Here is a 21,375-nt window from a genome sequence, read left to right as displayed (position 1 = left end):
GGTTGAGCCTGGGTTCACACTGATGCGGAGCAGAATTTGCGTCGGTTTCTGTGCGAATTCGCACCACATCACAATCACACCCCAATCATGCGAACCGCTGCAGGCGTGTATGTTAAGTTAACAAAACCCCAAATTGGTCCACAAAATGCGGTGCGATGTGCAGAATCGGATCGCATGGGTGTGAATACCAATGAAATCCAATTCTAGTGTGGGCCAAGTAAAGGGTCCTGCACCTTTTTGGTACAAATGCATTGCGATTTGAGCCATACAAAATGTATGGCTCAAATCGCACCACACAGAATCTGCATGAGATTTGCACAGGAATGCGGAACAGTTCCTGTGCAAATCACATGCAGTATGCTGCACCGCACAAGAGTGAACCCAGGCTGAAGGTGTTAAAGCAGGCTTTGAGGAGACAATACAATGCCATCTTACAGCCAGTCAAATGATCCCTGAAGAGCAATCTGAATGCTGATCACTCTTCAGATACCAAAACACGTATGAACAAGCCCTGATTATTCATTTTTTCAAATATAGTTTTTAGAATGTAATTATTATTTTTTTTTTTTTTTACATTTTTTGAAGCCCTTTAGGGGCTTTATTTAAATATCAGGGCTTTAAATAGATGCCTGATGTTTCACTTTTGAGACAGGCCCCATGTGGCACCATGTGTTTTGGTGAATGTGAAGAGGCATATGTTAGCAGATGCAGAGGGGTGCCATTAACAGTTAAATGCACTGCCGCACATCTACTAATGGACAGTGTGTTTTCATGGGTATCAGGAAAGTCACAATTCTTTGCACATTTTTGACATGCAAAAGGTGTGCCCCTAGCCCTCTAGTGGGCTTACACTGGTGTTCTGCGGTTTGGATGCAGTGGGAGTGTATGTGCAGTTTGTTTTGTGAAAGTGCATCAAACATGCAGCATGTAGGACTTTGATGTGCTTTCATGAAAACGCACTGTGTAATAGAATTAATTGGGAGTGCTCCTAAAACTGAAGGTATACCACACATACAATTACATTGTGGCCACACCGCAGTGCATGGGTATTAGGAATAAGAAAGAGTTAATAGGTGGGGGTCTGGGTGGTAAGAGTATGGACCCTTTCACATGAGCGGACCGATGGGGTCCGTCTGTCCGTTTTTCAGGTGGATCCGATCGGTCCATCTATAGACTTGTATGGACTGGCGGGTGTCAATGGACAATAGTCGGCTGACACCCGCCGGCATCTGATCCTGTACGCCAAAAACAGATGGATGGGGATCCGTTCCCCATCCATCCAGCAGATCAGATAAAAATGGGGTGGAAACGGATGGGTGGTCCGTTTCTATCCGATCATCCCATTGAAATCAGTGGGCAGTGTCTGTGTCCGCTCTGCAGCAGCAGGGCAGAAAGAGACCTGTCATCTACCTGCTCAGCGGGAATCAGTGGGGAGATCCCCCGCTGAGCAGGTGGATCACGCTGATGGATCTTCCCCGTCTGAAAGTAATGTCTGTTTTATTGAAGTGCAGAGTGAAGGAGTACAGAGAAAGTGCTAGGGCTGCATTATGGGGACAGGACAGTTAGTAGTTTGGGATGGAAAGGGTGTCAACTATACAGCTGTGTGGAATGTCCAGAGCTGAGACCACAGGCTGCAGGATATATACAGTATACCTCGTTTTCTCCCATCTCTGCACCCTCCACAACCTCACAAACACCCCTTTCCCTCTCCCTGATTACAACCTCATTACGTTCTCCGTCTCCCTGTCCTATAACACCTCCCCCCCAAACGTCAAACCATCACCAGCCGTAACCTCCGCAACTTGAACCCGGCCCCTCTCCACTCGGCAGCTGACCGTCTGTACGACAGTATCCTTCCACTGTCATGCCCTGACCTGGCCACTGCTGCGTATAACGACTCACTTCCAGCTGCCTTAGACTCCTTAGCACCCCTAACCACATGTAGCATTAGACCCCGACCGCTTCAACCCTGGCAGAACGACCAGACTAAACATCTTAAATGACGCAGTCGTGCGCTGAAGCGATTATGGCGCAAAACCAGATCCCCTCGAGCGTTCTCCCTCCACGCCGCCAAACAAGCCTACTTTGTAACCCTCATCAACACCCTCTTCACCTGTCCTCGCCGGCTCTTCTCCACTTTCAACTCCCTACTCTCCCCCCCCCCCCCCACCCCCACCCAGTACCTCACTCACCGCCCAAGAGATTGCTAATCACTTCCAAAATAAGATCGACGCAATCCGTAAGGACATCACCAATGCTCAACCTACCGCCCCACCTAGCCTCCCTCCCACTATAACCCCATCAACTCTTCCCTCCTCTGACCTCGCAACCGCCCTACCCCCCACTACCCCTAACGTCACACACACTATAACCTCCCCAACACTCCGCTTCTTCAGCCTTGCTACCACTGAGGAGGTTACTAAGGTCTTCTCAGAAGCGCACCTCACCACTTGCCCCTTTGACCCTGTCCCCACACAACTCCTCCGGTCACCCTCCTCCTCCAACCTACGCTCCCTCACCCACATCTTCAATCTCTCCCTCTTTACTGGTGCATTCCTCTCCCCCCTAAAGCTTGTACACATCACCCCCATACTCAAAAAAACCCTCCCTGGACCCCACCGACCTGAACAACCTTAGACCCATCTCCCTGCTGCCATTTACTTCCAAGCTCCTTGAGCGCTTCGCCTACAATCGCCTAAGCGCCCACCTCACTGACAACAACCTCCTCGATCCACTACAGTCTGGCTTCCGTCCCCTACACTCCACCGAAACTGCCTTATTCAAAATCACTAATGACCTGCTAACCGCCAAAGCTAATGGCCTCTACTCAGTCCTCTTTCTCCTCGACCTTTCCGTGGCCTTCGACACAGTTGACCACCCCCTCCTCCTTAATAAACTACACTCACTTGGCATCAGAGACTCTGCTCTCTCCTGGCTCTCCTCCTATCTATCCCAACGCTCCTTCAGCATTACCTATAATGCTACCACCTCCCCCTCTCTCCCCCTCTCTGTTGGGGTCCCCCAAGGCTCTGTCCTCGGGCCCCTTCTCTTCTCCATCTACACCTCCTCCCTCGGCAAAGTGATACACTCCCATGGCTTCAACTATCACCTCTATGCCCATGACACACAAATTTACCTCTCCACCCCTCAACTCACCCCTTCAGTCTCAGCCCATATCACCCACCTACTGAACGACATATCAGACTGGATGTCGCTCCATTTCCTCAAATTGAACCTTTCCAAAACAGAGCTCCTGATTTTCCCCCCAGCATGTGCCCCCCCCCACCCTCTCCATCATGACCAACAACGCCACCATCAGTCCCACCCCACAAGCCAAAGTCCTAGGTGTCACTCTAGACTCAAACCTGTCCTTCCAGCCCCATGTCTAATCATTGGCAAACTCATGCAGGCTCCACCTCCGCAACATCTCCAAAATATGTTTGTTCCTAACCCCAGACACTACTAAACTACTTGTTCACTCCGTTATTATCTCACGTCTGGACTACTGCAACTCCCTTCTCACCGGCCTACCTCATCGCAGACTATCCCCGCTTCAGTCTGTCCTGAACTCAGCGGCCAGACTCATCCACCTTACCAACTGCTCCACTTCTGCCACACCCCTCTGTCATTCCCTCCACTGGCTCCCGATTGCCCAACGCATTAAATTCAAACTACTAACACAGACATACAAAGCCATTCATAATGCTGCCCCAAACTACCTCACCAACCTGATACCCAAATACCACCCTACCCATAATCTTTGCTCCTCACAAGACCTCCTACTTTCTAGCTCCCTGGTCTCCTCCTCCCACGCCCGACTGCAGGACTTCTCCAGGATTTCCCCCATCCTCTGGAACTCACTACCTCAATCCATCAGACTGTTACCTACCCTCCTTACCTTTAGGCACACCCTGAAAACCCATCTCTTTAGGGAAGCCTACCCCGCCCTCAGCTAACAGCCGATCTCCTCCACTCCTCCCACCACTCCATCCCCCACAGCCACTTCCTCCTGTACCACTATCCCCTCCCTCCTAGATTGTAAGCTCGAAAGAGCAGGGCCCCTGAATCCCTCATGTTCCGTTTTGTTACTGTATTGTCTCATGTACTGTCCCCCACTATAATGTACAGCGCTGAGCAAACCTTTTAGCGCTATATAAATACTGTATAATAATAATAATAATATTAATAATAATAATAGATCAGCCTTTCTCAACCATGCAGAGGAACCCTTGACATAACTTTCTGGTCTCAAGGAACCCCTGCTAAAAATGACTATACCTATAATTCATGATACATCCGTGTGATAGTCAGAGGTAAGAATGCTCCTTACACTTGTGGTTACTGGGAAGAAATTACTCCCTTACAGATAGCTAAAAAGATCAATGGTGTCAGTGGGAACATACCTGAGAGGAAAAAATTGCTCATTGCTCAAGGAACCCTTAGCAACCTCTGGAGGAGCCCTAGGGTTCCATGGAACCCTGGTTGTGAAACCCTGGTGTAGATTTATGGATGTGACAGCAGGTAAAAGAAGGAGAGGGGTTAATGTGAATAGGAGGAGCAGGAGGATAGGTACTGACTTACATTGTGCAGGGAGGGTAAAGAGACCTGGAGACAGCTGAAAGTGACCACCAAGGCAGACTGTGAACCGACTCGGGAAGGAGAACAAACTGGGGGCGGTAGTGAAGCTCAGAAGGAGAGGTTGTGATTTATGGCTGCAGGAGAGATAAGGCAGAGTTGAAGTGGCCAAAACGGAGGAGTAGGGGAAGCCATAACCTGTGCAGTAATATGAGGGAGAATGATAGTTTCTCCTGTCAGGCAGGAGCAGCGGCAGAAGCTCCAAATAAGCCCTCCTCACCACAGATTATGATTGCGCCCAGTGCAGGCTCCCCTTCCGCCCCTGCCTTGTCCCGGCCCTGGCTGTTGCTACCAGGCCTATCAGCTGGGTTGTTCCTTCCCTGAGATACAGGTGGTCCTCTCTCATGGGGCCAGTGAGCGCCGAGTTTTCCTCCTTTCCTTCTCCAGGCTTGCAGGCAGGTCCTATCCCACTAAGCCTCTGGCAGCCCTCTTCCTCCAGCCTCATATATTCCTCTCTCCTTCTTCCATCCAACTCCTCACACCCCTCCTGAGCAAGCTCTTACCCTCTTAAGACAGGTCCAGCCCCTTGCCAAGCCTTCTGTTGGGGATTGGCTGAGGTCTCTCAAGAGTGCAGCCAGCCACTCCTCAAATCCACCCACTGCCTCCAAGGCTCTCCTCCGAAAGCCTCAGAGCAGGAGGAAATTCCAGAGGCGCTGACCTGCAGAGTCTCTTAGCCCTGACCACAATTTGATCCCCTTGGCTATTACTGCTGAGCTGCTAACAGCTCTTGTATAACCATTAGGATCTAGCTCCCCCTAGCTAAACTAGGAGTGTGCTACATTCCCCCCCACACCCCCCACCCCACTAAATCAGTCAAGTCCTCACTGAGAAAGAGACAAAAAGGATCCTGAGCTCAGGAGCAGGGCATCCTATACAAAAATAATGGTAGGGGAAAAGGGTATAATAACTGGGAAGGGGAATAAAGTATGTACATATACTACAAATAAATACTCAGTATAAAAAGTATAGGCTTTCTATATGTACAAATTTACACAAGTCAAATACAGGTGAAACTCGAAAAATTAGAATATCATACAAAAGTTAATTTAATTCAGTAATGCAACCTCAAAGGTGAAACTAATATATGAGATAGACTCAATACATGCAAAGCAAGATAGTTCAAGCTGTGATTTGTCATAATTGTGATAATTATGGCTTACAGCTCATGAAAACCCCAAATCCACAATCTCAGAAAATTAGAATATTGTGAAAAGGTGCAATATTCTCGGCTCAATGTGTCCCATCTCTAATCAGCTAATTAAGCCATAACACCTGCAAAGGGTTCCTGAGCCTTTAAATGGTCTCTCAGTCTGGTTCAGTAGGAATCACAATCATGGGAAAGACTGCTGACCTGACAGTTGTGCAGAAAACCTCATTGACACCCTCAATAAGGAGGGAAAGCCTCAAAAGGTAATTGCAAAAGAAGTTGGATGTTCCCAAAGTGCTGTATCAAAGCACATTATTAGAAAGTTATATGGAAGGGAAAAGTGTGGAAGAAAAAGGTGCACAAGCAGCAGGGATGACCGCAGCCTGGAGAGGATTGTCAGGAAAAGGCCATTCAAAAGTGTGGGGGACTTTCACAAGGAGTGGACTGAGGCTGAAGTCAGTGCATCAAGAGCCACCACACACAGACGGATCCTGGACATAGGCTTCAAATGTCGTATTCCTCTTGTCAAGCCGCTCCTGAACAACAAACAACGTCAGAAGCGTCTTACCTGGGCTAAAGAAAAACAGACCTGGTCTGTTGCTCAGTGGTCCAAAGTCCTCTTTTCTGATGAGAGCAAATTTTGCATCTCATTTGGAAACCAAGGACCCAGAGTATGAAGGGAGAATGGAGAGGCACACATTGCAAGATGCTTGAAGTCCAGTGTGAAGTTTCCACAGTCTGTGTTGATTTGGGGAGCCATGTCATCTGCTGGTGTTGGTCCACTGTGCATCATTAAGTCCAGGATCAACGCAGCCATCTACCAGGAGATTTCAGAGCACTTCATGCTTCCTTCCACAGATAAGCTTCATGGGGATGCTGACTTCATTTTCCAGCAAGACTTGGCACCTGCCCACACTGCCAAAAACACCAAAACCTGGTTCAATGACCGTGGGATTGCTGTGCTTGATTGGCAAGCAAACTCGCCTGACCTGGACCCCATAGAGAATCTATGGGGCATTGCCAAGAGAAAGATGAGAGACATGGGACTGAACAATGCAGAAGAGCTGAAGGCCGCTATTGAAGCATCCTGGTCTTCCATAACACCTCAGCAGTGCCACAGGTTGATAGCTTCCATGCCATGCCGCATTGAGGCAGTAATTGCCACAAAAGGGGCCCAAACCAAGTACTGAGTACATATACATGCTTATACTTTTCAGAGGTCCGATATTGTTCTATGTACAATCCTTGTTTTATTGATTGCATGTAATATTCTAATTTTCTGAGATTGTGGATTTGGGGTTTTCATGAGCTGTAAGCCATAATCACCACAATTATGACAAATCACAGCTTGAACTATCTTGCTTTGCATGTAATGAGTCTATCTCATATATTTGTTTCACCTTTTAAGTTGCATTACTGAAATAAATGAACTTTTGTACGATATTCAAATTTTTCGAATTTCACCTGTATATACACATCCTGTCTGATGCTAACTAAACTAGCAGCAGGAACAATAAATGTAGTACCATAATTGTATGGATAAACAAAACCATCATTAGCATAAGGATGAAGCACCTCCCCCTAGAAGGGCAAAACAACTAAAAAGAACAACACAATCCTAACTCTGACTGACCATCTAGTCTATGAGGCACAGCAGCCACTAGGAATGAGAAACACATTTATTTAGTTTTTTTTAGAGTTCTTGTTTAAGGAGAAGCCCCTCCAAAAGGAAAGGAATACAAGCAGTCTCCTTGCAAAAAAAACCCAGATCAGCATATCTGGGATAAAAAAAACTGAATTCGGCATAGTCCACAGGAAACAGTAGTACAGCAACCCTAATAGTATTTCCAGGGGCTGGGCTGTCTTTTTATGGAGCCATCAGGTCTCCAGGTGGCCACTGAGTACCTGCAGCTTGGCAGTCCATCCTTCACAACTAGCACCTGGTCTTTGTGAATGACTCGGCCTTTGCTCCATTCTCTTCTTATGTCCTGAAAGTGGGCTCAGGCTCCTTCCAAGTGGTGCCTTCTCAGGTGTCTGGAGACATGCATATGGTCCCAGATCAAATCCTCCTCCCATTGTGTTCTGGATTCCTCAACCAGGTCCATAATATCTTGAGGGACATATGGGTAATCCAGCCCCCACTCTACAGCTACCCTCCTCTGTATCTCCCGTTGCAGACAGAAGAAGCGGGGCAGGTTCCTTTTGTCTCCCAACCCAGGCTGTACGCAGGATTGTGGTGAACGGATGACCCATTCCTGCACATCATTGTCTCTGGCCCTGGTCCTAGGCCAGGGTGAAGCAAAAGATTTAAATGGTGGTGCTTAGGAAGAAATACTGTAAGGCTCTGACCGACAGGATCCTCCTGCAGAGTCTGGTGTGTATACGGGTTCTGATGGACTCGTCAGTGAATCCAGATCTACTGTGGTATCTCCCCAGTTCCATTCCTCCTCCGTTTCCTCCGAGGTCCATCCCTCCTGCTCAATCTCCAGAGGCCCAAACCTCGCTAGCAGTCTGGGTGGCTCCCAATCTAGCTCCCTGCCACTGGCTTACCTGATGACTGGTCAACCCTGCAGCTAGGCTCCTTCCAAGGAGGTAAGCGAGGCCAGCTGATCCAAGGCAATGACTGATTCCCAAATACTGAATGGGATCGTGCAAGCTACTATGGTACCTAAAAATAGCGTCAAACTGGTGTGAAAAAATGTATTAAACAGTAGATTGCCTACACCTCACACATACCCATACAAATATGTCATCATAAAACAAAATAAATATATTAGTGTTGTGCTCCACTGGTAATTATATGGATATGGATTATATGGATTACATATGTAATCTGCAATCTCAAAAAATGTTTCCAAAATCAGTGCAATATTCAGGAATTATGTGTCCATATTTCATCCGTGATTTCACACGGATGAAAGGCAGAGGATGTATGGAGCTTTTTATACAGAGTGGGTTCGCGTCCCAGGACTTCAACTCTCCTTCTGCCATCAGGGACCCTCACAGTGGAGGAGGGTCACACACCGCTACTCCCTTGCCTGCCAGAAAATGCCAGAGGGCCGGTGTCCACGAGTACTGTTCAGCAGGAATCAGTCATTATAAAACAAAATAAATATATTAGTGTCACGCTCCACGGGTAAGTATATGAAATACATATATAATCTGCAATCCCAAAAAATGTTTCCAAAATCAATGCAATATTTCAGGAATTATGTGTCCATATTTCATCCATGATTTCACACTCTTTACAGTGATGTAGACAAAACGACCTGTGCTTGGTTCACCTCTGCTGTATATACGCGACAACGTGCGTGCACCTTCATCAGTTGTGCTCTCACCTGGTAAATATGACCAAACCGTTAAGTGAGGTCATATATAGCTTGTGTCCCTTATATGGACTGTGGCTGGATGGGATTATTGTCCTGCAGAGTTTGGGATCCCCTCACTTTCTTAAAGATCTTCCTCCAATGGTCTATGTACCATAAAGAATAATCAGAACATAGTGCCTTATCCTCTTTTTAAACATTTATTTATCACATAGTATTGCTCTCACATGTACATGCTGAAAACATCACTTTAAAAGTGCTCCAAAATGCCTGATAACAATCCAATAAAGTGTACTTGCTGTTATTTGCCTGTCTCCTTTATATAGGAATCAATGGGCGTCATTTTCTTGTGGTCTGGATGGCAGTGGCCATGTTTTTGGGGCCCAATTCCTATATTATCATATCAAATGCTAATTGACAGGTGCGGAATATAAACACTAGTTCTGGTGTGTTGTGTATTTTTAACCAGCTTTCTTTGCTCCGAAGGTGTTTTGCATAAAACTTTCTAAGGAATAAAGCGATTATAGAGTATATTGTAATTGTACATCGTGATACCTCCACCTAGGGAGTAATCACTGCATGTACTACTACTGGCGGAATACACCAATGTTTGCTTTTGTACTATTATTATGGATGACTTTAATCCTAATATACCCTATTTTGCTTGTGTACCCATATTAGTATGCCCATCTTAAGTTTAAAATATATATGAAATACATTTGGAAATAAAATTAAACAAAATGAGATTAAATAAAGTAACAAAGTATTTTTTTAAAAGCATTTTTTAAAATAGAAAATTTAGATGAGGTTCGATTTTATTAGATACTAATAGTGGATGTCATTAATTAATAGACCCTAGTGTATATACTTATAATAATATCTAAATCAAGATATGCATATATTTAAATAATACTGATAAAACATAAGAAATCTAATTCTTTATTCAAACCCAATGGCACTAAACTTTTCATTCCATTAATCTATCTTGACTGGCATCTTTGTTATGAGTAGTGTGAAAGTGCTGAGATAGATGATGGTATCTGTATTCCCTATTGATAGGTTATTATCAGGGTTATGCATACCAAAAACCCAAACCACAAAGACCATACTATAAAAATCCTGCTTATAGACCCTATCAAATACCATTACAGAATAGGTACTCACCTTTAGCACCTGAGGTATCTGACTCTCCTATCCCTAACCCTTTTTTTAGGTTGGAATCCACCCCAAGGGAGGGGAGAATACAGAGAAAGACCAATAAGAGAGGATGTAGGGGAGCAAGAAGGAAACAGCAAAAAAAGAAGGGATTGATAGGAGAGGGTATCTTTAACCTTAGTGACATCACATTAACTAAGGAGGAGTTACATAACCTGGATAAAGTACTAAAGTTTGCCCCCACAAAAAGTCTAAATAAATTTGAAAAATATGTTAGCATTCAGAAACTAGGTAGGAATATTACTATTAACAAATATTACGCCCAAAACCCCAATCCTACCCCTCTCCCAATGTAGATCCAGGGAAAGATTATGACACATTACTAAAGAACAAATCTCTATTCAACTCAACTTTGGCAGACAATAGATACAAAGATATATTCAGCTGTAGCTGTAGTAGGGTCACTAATACCCAAAGAATAAGGTTCACATTCCAAAATCTGATCACATGAAGAGAATACAAAATAAAACAATTAATTTCATGTGAAACCAAATGAGTAGTATATGCCCTCAAATGTCCTTGTGACCTTATTTATATAAGAAGAACGAAAAGAGCCCTGAAGGATAGGATTAAGGAACACGTTTACACGTTTTTGCGCCCATTGCTAAATACTCTTAGAGTATTTACTGAGGGCCCTTGCGCTCAGGGCAGACTCAACAAAACTTCTCAGTGCCCTTGAGCATCCCTAAAGCAAAGCAGCCATGATGCTCAAGGTGGACTCCCGTGTCCACCACGGTGAGGTCAGGCTTGTAAACCGTGGAGTATACCGGAAAGATGCCCTCCATCTTTCTCCACTCATGCTCTCTCTCCACATGGTGGGTGTAGAGGGCAGTTTTTAGGGCAGGTGTCTGGGCGCAGACTTGGGCATGCTGGTGGGAAATTCCATACCCCTCCTCATGATCTCTTGGCACCAGCCAGACTGCCATACAGGGGCTTTCCCACCATTGGATTAACCATCGATGCTCCGACTTAAGTTGTATATACTGGACTGCACATACGGTTATGGCTGTATCCTGCTGGCAGTGCATAGACAGTTTGCTGGCTGGCACTTGACATTGGTTTGCAGCCATCCTTGAATAGCTGAGTAGCACTGGCAATGTGAATGCTGGGAACGATGCTGCTCCACAGCGGTTGCCACAGGTGACAGTGGGGCACTAAGCACACCCCATGAGAAAAGAACAAAGAGAGGGCGCACAGGCCTAGTGCATTACCATAAAAAATGTTTAATAAGAAATAAAATAGGTGTTGTACTCACAAACGACAATAAAGTCAAGTCACATCATAAAAGAACAGCTGGGTCAACACCGCGCTGAGTAACAGTCCATAATGGGGAATGTAGACATCCAATAGGCTGACGCATTTCGAGGACCTGCCTCTTCCTATTAAACATTTTTTTATGGTAATGCACTAGGCCTGTGCGCCCTCTCTTTGTTCTTTCCTTATTCAGTATATTTGGATTCCCCCGGTCTGTTGAGGGCAGCAAGGTGTGCATGTTCCAGGACATTCTTAATGTGGTTGCAGCATGCATCAAGTCCATCCCCAAGCGCAGGAGCATTTGTGTTTGCTGGTTCATTACTAAGCACACCCCCACTGAGTGCAAAGTTACCATCAAAATTACCAAGTTCCATCGACAGAAAGCAGTAACACATTTGTAATCCATTGGTCATATCAGACAAAAAGATTACTGTTTGGGCAGAGTCATTTGTTATCGCCACCTGTTGAGCAATGCACAGACTGATCTGCTGCAAGGAACTGTCCAGGTTGCTCGTCTAGCACATAAATGGTAGACACTTCACTGTCCCAAGCAGTTCAATAGTCTCTATTAATAGCCAACTGGGGAGCAGCACAGGGACATCTGTGGACTGATTACCTGCCCGGCGGGCAACACAGCAACCGTGGAGAATATTGCACATGTGTTCAAAAGCACATACAAGGCACAGTCTTTGTTAGGAACCACCTGGAGAGCAGCATAAAGACTCTTGGATGGGCCTGGCATGGCTAACTGAGTAACACAGCACTTTCTCTGGCTCATTCATTGCTAGGGGTGACGACAGGTTGGTTACTATAGGTGAATCCAAGATTTACCAGTCCCCACATGTAGCACTACCCCCTTAGGGGTTGCTGATAAATTGGGTCCCCCTATAGTTCCGCACAGCTAGGCAATCTGCATTCTCCACACAAGCTTGCGTTCAGAGTCAGAAATCAGTCCTTGAGCATTTGTTTTGTTGTATATTGAGGGGAATAGAACTGGGATAGGGTAAGGAGAGTATAGGATGCCCAAGGGAACCAATAACTCTGGACAAACTTCCTGGAACAATTCACAAGCTTCTCTTCTGCAACACAGTCTCTGTTGGAGAGCTAGCTAGCGTCTACTTGATGTACCACCCCAGACCCTAGATGAAACTCTCCACTTCACCCAGCAATCTGGAGGTTTTTCTGAGCAGGGGATCTGGCTGCTGTTCCTTTAAATGGATGAACTATCACAAGAAGGGGTCTAATCTGGTTTTCCACCAGAGTGCTCCTTCCCCTTTCCACCCAGGGGGTGCAGGTGTACTCACTCAGATCCTCTCCTGTACCACTTGCGGGTTTGCTGATGCTACCAGGTCTATCAGCTGGGCTGCTCCTTTCCTAACATACAGGTGGTCCTAGCTCAGGGGCTGGTGATCTCTGAGTTTTCCTCTTTCCCAGCTCCAGGCCCCATCCCACTAGGCCTCTCTCCTTTTTCCACCCGAATCGTCACACCCCTCCTGAGCAGACTCTTACCCTCTATAATGCCTATGAAATGTGTCGGCCTTGGACCCTTTGTTTCGTGGGTAGTTATTACAATAAAGCATTGTTGCCCAAATGCCAGGGGCATGAGAGGTGACTGATGTGTAATTTCTCTAGGCCAAAGGAACAGAGTCACAAGATATTCTGCTGAGAGCAAGATATAAACTTGTTTATGGAAATTGAATGTGTTTATGACATCTAGTAACCTCACATTAGGAGATAAAAACCTGTTTAACCACTTGCCATCCTGAGAATTTACCCCCCTTCCTGACCAGGCCTCTTTTTGCTATTCGGCGCTGCACTATTTCAACTGATAATTGTGCGGTCCTACAATGCTGTACCCAAATTAAATTTATGTCCTTTTTTCACACAAATAGAGATTTCTTTTGGTGGTATTTGATCACCCATGAACTTTTTATTTTTCGCACTATATACAAAAAAAGACTGGCAATTTTAAAGAAAACTTATATTTTTTAATTTTGGCTATAAAAATATATCGTAAACTCAAAGTTAGCCATAAATTTAGGCCAAAATGTATTCTGCTACATGTTTTTGGTAAAAAAAATCCCAATAAGTGTATATTGATTCCTTTTTGTGAAAGTTATAGCGTCTACAAACTATGGTATAGATACTGCAATTTACGCCATTTTTTGGCTATACAGCGCTGCACTAGTTTAACTGAGAATTGCCCGGTCAAGCAATACAGTACATAAATTAAATTTACAACCTTTTTTTCACACAAATAGGGATTTCTTTTGTTGGTATTTGATCACCTGTGCACTTTTTATTTTTGGCGCTATAAACAAAAAAAGTTTTGAAAAAAATTTTTTTTTTAAATAAATTCTATATTTTCTCATTTCTGTCATAAAAAATATCCAAAAAACTCAAATTTCAACATAAACTTAGGCCAAAATGTATTCTGCTGCATGTTTTTGGTTAAAAAATCCCAATAAGTGTATATTGATTGCTTTGTGTGAAAGTTATAGCATCTACAAACTATGGTATAGATGGAATTTACACAGCTTTTACTTTCTGACTGCCCATTTCTTGAGATGCTAAAATACCAGGACAGTACAAACACAACCAAATGACCCCTTTTCGGAAAGTAGACACCCTAAGCTATCTGCTGAGAGGCATATTGAGTCCATGGAAGATTTATTTTTTTCCACAGGTTTTTGGAAAATGACATTTTTTTACACAAAGTTGTCATTTAAATGATATATTTCTCACACAAGCCATGGGTATATGTGGAATTACACCCCAAAATACATTCTGCTACTTCTACCGAGTATGGGGATACCACATGTGTGAGACTTTTTGGGAGCCTAGCCACATAAATCCAATGACCACTTTGAAAGCCTGAAGGTGCGTAACTTCCTCATTTCACTTCCTCACTACCTATCACAGTTTCGGAGGCCCTGAAATGTCAGGATAGCCCCAAACCTCCCCTCAAATGACCCCTTTTTGGAAGGTAGACACCCAAAGGAATTTAAAAATGGCATGGTGAGTATTTTGCAGATTTAATATTTTCTCACAAGGTTTTGAAATATAAAAAAAAAAAAATGTTGTTTGTTTTCTTTCTTCATTTTCCAAAACCTTTTGGCAACAAACAAGATCTATAATATATGTGAATTTTACGGTATCCTTTAAATCATTCAATACAATAAGGCTATAAATAGCATAAAGATACACTTCCCCCCAAAAAGTGTAGAAAACTGTGAATATGAATATGCTAATACCAATATTCCCAAAAGTTTATATCACACAAATATATTAAAAAAAAAAAAAAGTCCAAAAACAGAATAGGAAGTACAATTAAAATAAATATAATATTATAAAAAGTCACTCTGTGCCAACTTCAATCATCAGTCTTCATATTCAGCATTTCAATGGCTCACAAAGAAACCTCAACATAAAAATATAAATCACATAGTGCATTATCTTAAATAAAATATAAATAAAAATAAAACAGATGTGATAAACGCAAACAACCATGCGTGATCACAAATAGTGAAAAAGTGAAAGTGTCAAAACAGTGCCAGTGAATCAATGGAGTGAAAAATATGCATCCAAAAACAACCTGTGAAACATTGTGTCCACATCTATGGTGTAAGGAGTGAATACCCTTACCAAAAATATGTAAATAATATGCCTTTACACCTCCCGGCGAGGGTATTAACATACTACCCACTGCCATACACTCCGAACTCCTCTCCCTGTACATACTACCCACTGTCATACACTCCACACTGTACATTCCCTATTTAACGTTACCACATTCTGTACTATGTAAGTCGTTTCAGACACTATTTAACAACACCCCTTTTAAGCCACACCCAATTTTTAACTCACTTTAAAACACACTCTCTCTCATACCCTCCTCTCCCACCCCTTCCACTCTGTCTCACTCCTCCTCCTCCCTCTCACCCACTCTCTTTTACTCCCCTCTTGCTCTCACTTCCCCACATTGCAGCCATCTTTAAACCTGAAAGTGCCCAGTGGCATCTACAGAAAGAAGCCGGGAACATTCATACAGTCTTTGCTGCAGTAAATATTTAAATGACCCTTCTATGCAGCTGAGCTGCAATATGTAGGTGGGGCGTTGTGTGGGTGTGGCTTGAGTGTAGGAGGGGACACAGGGGGCCCTATTATTGCTTACTGCCCGGGGGCCCCATGAGTTGTCAGTCCGCCCCTGTGTAGTGCTGATCTGATCAAAGATATTGATCCTTTCAGACACTATACTAGCAATGGAGGTTTATTGTGTATCAGCGTGTTCCTGGCAATCAAGGGGTTAAATGTGATTACTGGTGTACTGAGAGGCAATCTGACACTATCTGGGAGGGGTGTGAAAACCACTGGAGTGGGAATCACATATATATACGTGCTGCCCTGTAGCATTATTTCTACTATAGGGCGATCAGAAAGCATTTACAGAAGCGGTTTGCATTACGGCGCTGCATTACTGTAACTGACAATTGTGCGGTCATGCAGCGCTGCACCCAAATTAAATTTACGTTTTTTTTTTCCCACAAATTGAGCTTTCTTTTGGTGGTATTTGATCACCTGTGCGGTTTTTTTTTTGCTCTTAAAAAAAAAAGGACCAACGATTTTGAGAAAAATACAATCTTTTGGGCTTTTTGCTATTAAACATGTCCAGTAAAAAAATTTACAAATCAGATTTCGTCATAAATTTAGGCCAAAATGTATTCTGCCACATGTCTTTGCTAAAAAAAATCCCAATACGTGTAAATTAATTGGTTTACGTGAAAGTTATAGCGTCTACAAATGGCGGTATAGATACTGGAATTTTTTTTAACCTCTTCCATACAGGGCACTTTTACCCCCTTCCTGCTCAGGCCAATTTTCAGGTTTCAGCGCTCTCACACTTTTTATCATTTTCTTCACACAACTAGAGCTTTCTTCTGGTGGTATTTAATCACTGCTGGGGTTTTTATTTTTTGCTAAATTAACAAAAAAAGACCAAAAATTTTGAAATAAAAACATGTTTTCTTTTTCTTTGTTTCTGTTATAAAGGTTTGCAAATAAATAATTGTTCTTCATAAATTTAGGCCAAAATGTATTCTGCTACATGTCTTTGGTGAAAATAACCCAAATTAATATTTTTAATTTAATCTATATGAAAGTTTTAGAGTTCACAAACTATGGTATAGATCTGAAAATTGATCAATCCTGAAGTACTGACAGCCAAACTAATTTCTTGGGGTCCAAGAATGTCAGAATCGTACAGATATCCCAAAATGACCCCTTTTTGCAAAGTAGATGGACGTATTTCATAACAGGCATGGCGAGTATTTTGAAGTTGTAATTTTTTTGTCATAATGTTTCAGAAATGAAGAAATAGCAAAAATGATTTTCACTCTTTATTTTTACATACTGTCACCAGTGCAGTACAGCGTCATCATATAACTGGCATTTTTTTTTCATATTTCACTATGACCAAAGTAGTATAATGTTACCATAGTAACACTGTACTACTTTGGGGAAGTGATCTATTTTTTTTTTTTTTACAGAATTTGCTTATAGCAAAGATTTACTTTGCTATAAGCAAGCATTTACCTGAATGACATCGATTCATTCAGGATTTTTTTTCTTGACTGTGATTTGGCCACAGCTAGTCACATGACACAGCTGGGCTTGACCATTCACAGCTAGTCACACTTGTATACAATGGATGGCATGATAGGAAGCCATCCATTGTATACAACTGTCATGTGACATTTTGTGATTGGTCACAGCAGGTCACATGGTACCTGCAAACGGGGCCAGTACTCAGATCTGTCATCGGCCGTATTCGCGGCTCTGCGGGCATGCAAACTGCGCATGCCCGAAAGGACGCCATATGGTGCCACCCGGAGCGGTGAGGGTTTTGCTGGCCACCATTCGGCCATAGGCCGGGCGGGAACCAGTTAATACTAATAATGGTGGAGATCAGCGACTTATGGTGGCAATCAGCGATTTATGGCGGTGATCAGCGACTTATGGCGGGACTGCGGGACTACAGTGGACATTCTGACACTGGGGGGGAACTGACTTGGGGTCACTGACATCCCAGTGACACCAATACTGTCATGTGACCTGCTGTGATTAGTCACAGCAGGTCACATGGTACTGGCAATGAGGCCGTTACACAGATCTGTCATTGGCCGTGTCCGAGGTACAGGGCCGGTAACAAATATCACCACAGTGCGTCCCTGCGGGCATGCGCAAAGCACGATCTGGGAAGGACGCCATGAGGGACAAAGTGTTCGCCCAGCTGCCATTTGGCCATAGGCCGGGCGGCAACTGGATAAATAAAATAAAGGAAACTTGTATTACAGATAATTTGAAGCCTGACATTACTGACCTCCTTTTAGAAATGCTGTTCTGACTTTGGCTTCAATACTTTTACTTACCTAGAACCAGAATGTAAGTTGCAAAGTCAAAGAAAAATCAGAACTGTTGATTTACATGATTGGGTCAGGGTCAGTGACTCAAAGTAGGTCCCCCTCCACATCAACACAGCCAGGCAATTAGCACTTATAAATAGGGTTCTGCAGTGGCAGTGTACCCATCTTCTCAATACAGGCCTCCTATAGGTACCTCTAGCGAACAAATTACTCACTCTTGGCTAGAGCGAAATAGAGCTTCATAATTCCATCTGATGGGTCTGTTTTCATACCTAAAAGCAATTGTAGAAATTAAAGAATAGGTGAATTATATTGCCTAAAAAGAAAAACACTCCCTTTATTCAACAATATTCATGTACCATGCTGTATTATATGTGTATCTTGCAGAGGAGCCTACACATTAGCAGAGGGGTGAATTAGGTGGTCACTGCAAACACAGTTAGGCCAGCTTAGTGTCAACCAACAGCAGACCCAGAACTCCAACTGAGATAGGGTATAGAGTCAGAGCCGTCTTAATAGCATCATGGGGCCCTTACCAGCCTGCATCTATTTGCGCACATACTGTCCAGAATTAAAGTATAAATAGTTGATAGAATTAAACATATATTTATTAGTACTTTTAATTAAATACATTTTAAAAATAAGAAAATATGCCATAAAACAAAGACTAATACTGGTCATCCCAGGACAGCTTGGTAAAAAGCCTGGGTGACCTGGCCAATCCGGGACAGTTGGCAAGTATGATGTAATGCAAAATTATAATGGGGCCCCCATGAACCTGGGGCCCCTGGGCAGTGGCCAGGGGTGCCCATGCATTAAAACAGCCATGTATAGTCTACCCATTTCATAAGGAATCTGAGAAATAGGCTAACTGAAGTGGGGGCCCACTGGGCACCTTTATTATCTGTTAATTACAATATTGCCGATTGGGGCGAATTCCTCTCCTATGCTGGTGGATGTCATAGAAGGGAAAGATTCACTAAACAGTGGATTGGCACTGCCTAAAGACACAATGCTGGAATATAGATCTCAAAAACAAGCCTTCTGTAAAGAAAGCAATGCTCTGGTCACTCAGTGATGCTGAGGATAACAATTCAGTTATAGCATCACTCTATGACTTACAAGGCCATGTGGCCAAAGCCGTAGCTTTGGTCACTTGAACTGTCCTGGGAAACAAGTTTCTTTTGTAAAAAGGTATGTTTTCAACATATTTGTTCATCTTTTCATTGTCTAATTGGCCATCTTACACATCAGTGTAATTTTAAAGACTTCCCTTGAAATAAGAATCTAAAATGATAGATACTATATAAGTTCAGCAAATCCACTATATTTTGCAGTTTACATGAGTTCTATTTTAATCATATTTTTAAAAAATAGGTGGGCTTAACAAGAATGGGATATTACTATTATTGTTACTATTATTATTATTTATATGATTAAAATTGAATTCTGTCTAGAGAATGTATATAAATTCATCAGGGGCAAGCATATTTGGCTCCTTTCATACAACTGCACTGCATAAACAAGCATTAGTGTGGTGCGGTGACATACATCTTAGAAAATCTTCTCTTTTTTTTTTATACAGGTAAGTGTGTTTATTTACATGTTGAGCATTTTAGAAAATGAGTAACAAGGAATTACTAATGTACCCCATACTCATTCCCCCAGAAAGGGGGATTCCTTATTCAGTCGTGGGGACCAAAATTGGAATAAGGCAGATTGCAAGGGGTTGGAGGCTTTGCAATCATCCCTCTTGCAAGTTATCCCCCACTGTTGAAAGACAAATGGCCTAGAGAAGGAATTGGGGGAGGGGCTTATGCTCATTGCCATTCTTTTCTTGCCATCCGGGTTTAATGTCTGAAAAATGATCTGGTATTAATTCTATGGTAGGGGTATTTTTTTTTACCTTTTTTTCTGTCAATTTTATAAGGCTAATTTTACTGTTCTGGCATTCACAAATTATGTTATTTAAATGATTTGTGTTGTTTCAATATTGCCCTTTCAGTCAATTTAAAAGACCCCCACCCCTGTTGAAGAAAATGTTTGTAACACTTTTTGTGTATTTTTGATGTTGCTCTTTAAGCTGCATTTAATTACCCTCACCCTGATACAGTATATATATATATATATATATATATATATATATATATATAATATACACATATTTATTTATTTTCCCCATGACAGCTCCCAGCTATGAATGCAATTTTAACAAAAGTTTGCAAATTAACCTTTTCTCCTTCTATTACTTTAATAGGATTAGGTGATCCCGAGCTGCTCTGTGTGTGTCCATAGACACACACAGGGTGGTTCGACCCCCTACCCCCACTCTCTCCTCACAAGCTTTCAGCTAATGTCTCCCACTGCTGCCTCCATGTCCAGTGAGGATGGAGATATCAGGCACAGTTCTGGATCAAGAACTTGCTGGGGAAAGTAGTTATGGGGGCTAAATGGGATCCTGTACACAGAAGGTTTTTTAACATAATGCAGCGAATGCATTAAGGTAAAACCTTCTACTTTTACAACCATTTATACAGGGCTACCTCACTTCACTTGCAGCAGCAGAACAGAGATGCAGAGTAGCAAAAAGGAGAGTATGTACAGCTACTAAGGTCAGGATTGTGGTGAATCTGCATAGGCAAAGCACAGGCTCATTTTGTTATTATCATAAACTTTATACAGATCAAAGATAAGCATTACCCTATCAAAGGCATACATATCATTACTAGACTCACCAGTAGTAGGAGACGATAAACACAGCTGTTATGATAAGCGAAGACAAGAACCACTTCTTTCCATTGCCCCTTTCAACTGAAAAAAAAAATACTTTTCCAAATTCAGCATATACATTCTGATATGTACAGGGGTACTGAGATTACAGGGATGAGGAAGGCTGGATGATAAGCGAAATATCACCCTCTGTACATCCTTGCAAATTGACCGGTATGCCAGCAGATTGTCACAAGAACCCAAAAATCTCCATCCCAATCAAACAACACACAGCTCATCACTAATAACCAAAACCTTTGAGGTTCCTCAAGCTATCCTGTGAGCTAGAAACCTTATATTTTCCCTTTCCCTCTGCCACACACACCAGACACACGACTTTGGGTAGCTTGCCACCTCCTGCAGTATGTTAGCATGTTACACACAGAAACAAAAGGAAAAACTGCCATCCTATAGGGTGTAACCACCCATCTCTCTGACTCACCCTATTTTGGGGTGTGGATTATAAACCGAATATGAGCATATTAGAACAAGTTAGCAACTGACTAGAGCAAACTGCAAAAAAAGAACGGTATTTTAAATCCAATGCAGAGTAAGCAATAAACATCAATAATAGATGCAAATAATTTCTTTATTATGATCACTAAGA

General features: G+C 43.0%; 2 protein-coding genes across 2 annotated transcripts in view; one reads left to right on the top strand and one right to left on the bottom strand.

Moving 5' to 3' along the window:
- The window catches only part of LOC149463526 (ficolin-1-B-like), a 638,327-nt gene that overhangs the window by 215,700 nt on the left and 401,252 nt on the right, over positions 1-21,375 (top strand). The window lies entirely within an intron of this gene.
- The window catches only part of LOC149463531 (histo-blood group ABO system transferase-like), a 149,702-nt gene that overhangs the window by 67,380 nt on the left and 60,947 nt on the right, over positions 1-21,375 (bottom strand). Inside the window, exons 2-3 of the mRNA XM_089675065.1 lie at positions 20,735-20,810; positions 18,215-18,271 (exon numbers count right to left, since the gene is read on the bottom strand). Of these exons, the coding sequence (XP_089531191.1) occupies positions 18,215-18,271; positions 20,735-20,810 (133 nt within the window). The remainder of the gene's footprint in view (positions 1-18,214; positions 18,272-20,734; positions 20,811-21,375) is intronic.

Source organism: Staurois parvus, unplaced genomic scaffold (assembly GCF_062004578.1).
Source record: "Staurois parvus isolate SC_StPar_1 unplaced genomic scaffold, SC_StPar_1.0 ptg000154l, whole genome shotgun sequence".
Taxonomy (NCBI): Eukaryota; Metazoa; Chordata; class Amphibia; order Anura; family Ranidae; genus Staurois; species Staurois parvus.
Note: the sequence above shows the minus strand (reverse complement) of the source record. Positions and strands in the feature narration are given on the sequence as shown.